The sequence below is a fragment of the Scophthalmus maximus genome, chromosome 16 (assembly GCF_022379125.1).
Source record: "Scophthalmus maximus strain ysfricsl-2021 chromosome 16, ASM2237912v1, whole genome shotgun sequence".
Taxonomy (NCBI): domain Eukaryota; kingdom Metazoa; phylum Chordata; class Actinopteri; order Pleuronectiformes; family Scophthalmidae; genus Scophthalmus; species Scophthalmus maximus.
The window spans coordinates 11384397-11391307 of NC_061530.1; the positions used below are offsets into that span (position 1 = coordinate 11384397).

General features: G+C 44.4%; 1 protein-coding gene across 1 annotated transcript; it reads left to right on the top strand.

Annotated features, from left to right (window-relative positions):
- Positions 1-458: 458 nt before the first annotated feature.
- Positions 459-6209, top strand: cog7 (component of oligomeric golgi complex 7). The gene is made up of 17 exons (XM_035613029.2): positions 459-978; positions 1245-1393; positions 1514-1630; positions 1773-1941; positions 2069-2151; positions 2257-2379; positions 2521-2719; positions 2815-2942; positions 3083-3237; positions 3356-3472; positions 3607-3672; positions 3807-3993; positions 4094-4234; positions 4397-4480; positions 4610-4724; positions 5171-5314; positions 5498-6209. Exons 1-17 carry the CDS (start codon positions 813-815, stop codon positions 5662-5664), a joined length of 2310 nt encoding a protein of 769 aa, XP_035468922.1. The 5' UTR covers positions 459-812; the 3' UTR covers positions 5665-6209.
- Positions 6210-6911: the final 702 nt, after the last annotated feature.

The following is a 6911-nucleotide window of genomic DNA, read 5'->3' on the forward strand; positions in this document are numbered from 1 at the left end:
AAGCACTTTTTTTGCAGTGTATCTCAACTGCATGGTTTGTATGATTGTTAGCCGAAAGACGGAACCAGAGGGCTTAGTCCTGTGGATTCAATGAATAAACATCTTAGTGATCTAAAATATTTGATGGGAAGATGTTTGCTGCCTTCTACTTTGCTTCAGATTTGAAGGAATTGCTGCCTGAGAGACAAGTTAACGGCAAAGAAGCCCCATAGTGAAGGGACACGTTCCTGCACGGATATATTTAGCTGTAACACTGCGTCAAACCAACCGCTGTATGTGGTTCTCTCTCTTCAAAACATGAAATATCCTCGAAAACATTCGTTGTCCAATTTAGTGTCGACTAAATGCTCTTAATTCTTAATTCTAATTAATCGTGTCACTTAATTCTAGAGACGCGATTTAATCTTGCAGGTCAGTTTGTTTTTCACCGGTGCTTGTTTCTGCGGAAGGTAAATAGAAAGCACAGACAGGAAGTTGTTGTCAAGTGTCAGTAGCATCAGCCGGCATTCCAACACAGGAAATATGTCTGCACTTTTATCCCTTTAAAATCGTAGACACTTGAATGTAACTCTGGAGGAAGCCGTCGCCTTGCTGGAACTATATCTAGTCGTAATGATAATATCATTCTCTTGGGCTATTTATTTTATATTCGTGTCGAAGCCATTGTTTGGGAAAAACTAGCTAACCCGCCGTTAGCAATGGGTCGATGACACAGACTGCGGCAGCACAGTTGACTGACTGGACACCGTGCAGCTGGTTTTCTTTCATATTCTTTGTTTTCTGTTGCTCTGGCGGAGGAGTGAAGAGGCCTGATGGATTTCTCAAAATTCCTGGACGATGATTTTGATGTGAGGGACTGGGTGAACGGCGCCTTCAAGGTGGTGCAGAAGGACGCACCGGGGAAGGCGGACACGCACGCAGCCACGCTGGTCATGAAACTGCAACTGTTCATCCAGGAGGTCAACAATGCCATCGAGGGTCAGTTGGTGAACGTGAACCCGTGTCTTCTTCCTGTCTTAATATTTGCTCTTCAGACACAACGTGCCAGTGTTTTACTTCCTCCACACTAAACTAAATACTAGATCAAATATTAGACACGTGTCTCAACCATGAATATAACCTGCACCACAGGCCACAATCTGGATTTGTTCATTTGGACATTGCTGCATGCTACACAACAGGGAACGGCGGTCTTGTCATAGTGTCCTTTGATAACCGAAAGGCCGCTGTGTTTCTGTTTGCAGAGAGCAGCAATCAGGCCCTCCAGAATATGCCCAGAGTGCTGCGAGACGTGGAGGCCGTGAAACAGGAGGCGTCCTTCCTCAAGGAGCAAATGGTCCTGGTCAAAGAGGACATTGAGAAGTTTGAGCAGGAGACTGTGCAGTCAATGCAGGTGTTAGAGCATTTCCATTGCTATGACATCATTACCTATTTGCTATTTGCATACTTGATGTATATTCACAGTACACAAGTAATAAATTGACTTGTATCCTTTGCGGATCCTATTCTCCAGGTTCTGGTGGAGATAGATCAGGTGAAGAGCCGCATGCAGCTGGCGGCCGAGGCCCTGCAGGAGGCAGATAAGTGGAGCACGCTCAGTGCAGACATTGAGGAGACTTTCAAAACACAGGTATGAATGAAAGAAACTGCCACAGGACTTCACTTGCTATGTTCTCGTTGCAGCTTGATCATGAATCTTTTGGTTACATGATCAAAACATTAGGTATTATACTGTGGACATTAACCTTGAATGTGGTCCTTTTTTCTTCCAGGACCTTGCAGTGATCTCCTCCAAACTGACCAGCATGCAAAACAGCCTGGCCATGCTGGTGGACACACCAGACTACTCCGAAAAGTGTGTCCACCTGGAGGCTCTGAAAAACCGACTGGAGGCTCTGGCCAGTCCACAAATAGTAGCTACTTTTAATTCCATGTCTACAGGTAAAAAAAAAAAAACCTGTGAGAAGTCTCTTAAATTTATTCCAGCATCCACTTCTGTGTTACCAGAAGTTCAGTGTCAGTGTACACCAAATACGTTTTAAGGTTTTACATGTTTTTCTCTCTACAGACCAAGCCAAGCTGTTTGTTAAAGTCTTCACAGAGATAGACAGAATGCCACAGCTTCTTGCCTACTACTACAAGTGTCACAAGGTCGGTGTGACATTATCATCCTTTAAAAAAAAATTACTGGTAGGGTGGAGACACGCACTAATGTCCATTTGTGGATGAACGTTGTTTTGTTTTTTTCCTCTCTAGGGCCAGTTGGTGAGCATATGGCAGGATCTCTCTCAGAGCGAGCTCAGTCTGAAACAGCAGCTGTCCGACTTCTACGACACCTTGCTCTCCACGTGGCACACGCAGCTCCAATGGAGCAGCCAGGTCAGGAACCCTGACAAGTAGACAGACACATGACTGTTTCGGTGACAATCCCATCATCACGTTGTTTGAAATCGCTGCAGTGTTATCAGTCGAGAGAAAGTGCGACACCAGAACATTAGCTGAACTGTCAACATTCAACAGGTGTTCAAGAACCCATACGAGGTGGTGACGGTGCTGCTGATCCAGACTCTGGGGGCCATGGTGCCGTCCATTGCCGTGTGCCTGAGCTCGGCCATGGAGCGGGCGGCCCAGGAGCAGTGTCTCGACACTCTGCTGGAACTCCATCAAACTACTTCCAACTTTGGCCACAGCCTGGAGGCAGCCATGCTGCCACACCTGGGTCGGAGCAATGGCCAGAAATGATTAAGCCTCAACAAAGGATCCGTATTAATTGTAGATGTGGTGATTTGGTGTTAATGCTATGTTCCTCTCCAGGTGAGAACAAACTGCTGAAGGTGAACGAGCTGGTCTGTGCGCTGTATGATCCATATAAATCGTATAAACTACAGTATGGAGATCTGGAGGAAGCTCACCTCCTCATCCAGATCAGTGCTGTACCTTTGGTAAAACACACCACGCTCACATGCACACACGCATATGAATCAAAACATTTATTCAAAACGTGCCAGAACTGTATTTTTTCATTCTGGTTCCCTGGTGTTGCCTCTTGTTTCACACGCTCTACATTCTTTCCTCTCTTCAGGAACACGGCGAGGTAATTGATTGTGTAGAAGAGTTGAGCCACTCTGTCGGCAAGTTGTTTGGCCTGGCCGGCACTGCTGTGGACCGCTGTGTCAAACTGACCGACGGCCTCGCCGTGTGTGGCCTCCTCAAAGCTCTGAAAGCCCTTTTCACCAAGTAAAGATCGTCAACTCTTTATTGGTTACAAACAATTTGCTTAATTTTTAGTGTACGATTTGTACTTCAATTGATTTACATGTATTTTTCCAGTTTTAACATTGTGCTTTTCCCCCAGGTATGTGTCTGACTTCTCCACAACACTGCAGTCGATCAGGAAGAAGTGTAAACTGGAAGATACGCCAAGTTGTTCTGTTTTCCAGGAGGACTGGACCGCCTTCCAGAACTCAGTCAGGTTGAATCTCTGTCACGTTTTAGTACCAAGTGATTTAAATTAGACTAGAGTTTTGACTTTCTAGACCTTTCTAATTTGAGTGACACTGTGAGAGATGTTGCTCATGCTTTCGGGTTTTTCTTTTTGTTTTGCAGGATCATCGCCACTTGCGGAGAGTTACTCAGACAGTGTGGAGCGTTTGAGCAGCAGGTGTCAAACAAGTAAGGGAAACTTTTATACTTCATATTTCATGTTATATTGGTCCCTTCTTACCTCATACTGTGTACATAGTATGATTAAGACACATCATCAGATTTGAAGGAATTTAATAAATGTTTTTCTATCACTCTCATAGGATCTTAGGTACAGCAGGTAAGTACTTGTCTGAGTCATACAGCCCCCGCAGTCTGGCAGGCATCCAGGAGGCCAGCTCCATAGAGAGGAAAAGTGCCACCAAGAACCCCTGGCAGGAGTATAACTACCTCCAGAGGGCCAGTATGGCTGAATATAACAGCCTGATGGAAGTCCTTTACTCATTGAAGGTATGGAGCAGAGCATGAGGTCAGAATAGTCTGACGTCTGTCGATTTCTGCTCATCGACCGCAACTGTTTTTATGCATTTCTTTCCCTTTCATCTCGCAGGAGAAGGGCACAGGGAACTCCAGCCTGTTTGCTGAGCCCAGAGCAGCTCTGACCAGACTCAACCAGCAGGCCAATCAGCTGGCATTCGACTCTGTCTTCCTGCAGATCAAACACCAGCTCTGCCTCGTCTCCAAGATGGAGGTGATTCGGTGTCAAGTTTCTAGATTATTCGATTTTCGAATGCAGCTAAGTACGATTTGAGTGCGTCTGAGCGTCGAGCTGTTTGGACTGTAGGTGTGAGTGTGCGTTTGAGTGTTGCTTGCCTTTGAGCGCTGTTTACATCTATTTTAATCTCACCTCAAGAGTCAAGAGGCAGCTGGTTTTGGAGAGAGCTACACGGAGGACCTGCCTACTTTCAGTCTGTCGCCGCAAGAATACATTACAAACGTTAGTAAGGTTTGATCCAAATATAAGCCCTGACATTCAATGTAAATAATTCCCAAATCATTAGGGTCAATGCAGATCACTACAGGATGTATCAACATAACAATGTTATTTAATGTTTTCCCTTTCCAGATAGGACAGTATCTGATGTCTCTGCCACTCCACTTGGAGCCATTTGTGACACAGGAGGACCCGGCACTAGAGATGGCCTTACACGCTGGGAAGCTGCCTTTCCCTCCAGAACAAGGTTTCTGACCATCAGTGTTTCTCTCCACGTGATTTATTTATATATTTTTGTCAATTATCTGGCTTTTCTGCTTGTTTTCTTTCCATTTACCCTTTCTCTACAGCTCTGAGACCCTAAGCCTCTGTGCATTATCATTTCCTCACGCTTAGGTTGCTAGCGAAATTGTCACTGTTCTTCCTCATGAGATCAGGTCAGAGAGGTGACATAAGATGTTGCGTGATCTTAATAATATTCTGTAGTGTGCGATGTGCCATTATTTTTTAAATCTCGCATGTTTGAGAATAGAGGGAAGAATATCTGTTGAAGATACTCTAGTGCCTGATGTAACCCTATTTCAAAATCAGTGAGGATTTAAGAACTCCCGTAGTCTGAGCCCATCTTAACTTTTTGTTCCCTTTACATCCAATCAACTGACAAACACCAACACCACCCAATGTCTGTTCCAGGTGATGACCTTCCCGAGCTGGACAACACGGCAGACTACTGGCTCGGCTCCATTGCCCGGGCAACCATGCAGACGTACTGTGATGCCATCCTGCTCATCCCCCAACTGAGCGTGCATTCCACGAAACAGCTGGCCACAGATATCGGTACAGTTACCATAACGCCGAACGATCACATGCCGTCCACGGTGGCTCCCGATGTCCGAGCAACACGGCGATTAGTACATTGTCATTAATAGTCACAGGGGATATTGCAATGAAATGGCAGCCCCCAGATAAATGAATTACGTCAACTCATTTGTGGTGATGACTCTCGTTCCCGCTCCGCAGACTATCTGAGCAACGTGATGGACGCTCTGGGCCTGCAGCCCTCACGCAGCCTGCAGCACGTCGTCACCCTGCTGAGGGCAAAACCAGAAAACTACCGACAGGCCACCAAGCTGTTGCCCCGTCGCCTGGCCTCCACCATCGCCGCCCTCCGGTGCATCGACTACTAACAGTAAGGGGAGGGAGGAGGACTGGCTGTAGGTGCTGGGGACTCGCTGATGTTCGACCCATTCCTGGATCGTTTATGGCTGCAGGATTTAAGCTTCATAGTCCCATTAAGAGATTCTCACTGACGACAATGCCTTCAAGTCAAGTTGGGGTGAAAGCATCTCGACTCTACATCTTAAGCCTCTGCATTTATAAGTTGCTGAAGCATCTGAGGAAGTAAGAGAATGTTCATCAGGGAATGTGTGAGAGCGTTTGAAATCTATATGATCGATTTATTTGTTGTTAACTACTTGTCATACTAATATAATTAATCTATCATAATAAATTATATTGAGGTTAATGCTTCTGATATGAGATGTATGTGCTTTCTGTTAACTGAGCTTCACATTCAGCAGTTGACTTAAAAGGTAAAGGTGGAGGTGATCTCTCTCTCTCTCTCTCTCTCTCTCTCGCTCGTTCTCTCGTTGTAGGGCCAGATAAATGATATGGATGATGTTGTTGGGGGATGTAACCAATCTAGTTTAATAAATGTATGACCTTTTTCATACCTGCTGGTTGTGTGTCCAGTGTCTAAAAGCATCTTGTTTTACACCGTGAGAATTGGCTCGACTGTCACAGTCAGCTGTCGGGGACGTCACCGTTGTCACACCGGTAAGACTCCAGAGGAAGGCCGCCATGTTGTGTTTTTGTTGTTTTGTTTTTTTGACCCAGTGGGCAAATCTAATGTTTGAAGTATAGTGCTGATTATGTTGGTTAATCGTTTGGTGGACTTAGTAATCTCTTAGTAATATGTTAAAAAAAAAAGGCATACATTGTCACTCATCTCAAATTTTAAGATCTGCTGTCAGACAGTAAACTGAATATCTTTAGGATTTGGACTGTTTGTCAAATCAAAACAAGAATTTAGAAGACCTCAGCTAAGTTAGTGATCTTTATACCAACGATCTTTAAATAATCAAAACTAATAAAAGACAGAAAATGTACTTTTAATTGTACTTTTTACTCCCATCCCTTTATTTTCTATTTACTTTATCTGTCCCATTAAGATTTTAGCCAGAAAATAGCTCCTCCCTGACCATGCTCCTCAAATGTTATTAATGATAAATAATGCTAATGCGTTGATATGAAATATAATCATAAAATATATAATCTATTCCATAACGAATACAACTACTTTTGACAAGTACGTTTTGTTGAATGCAGGACTTTTGAAGTATATTTGCTACTATATACTTTTACCAGCAAAACC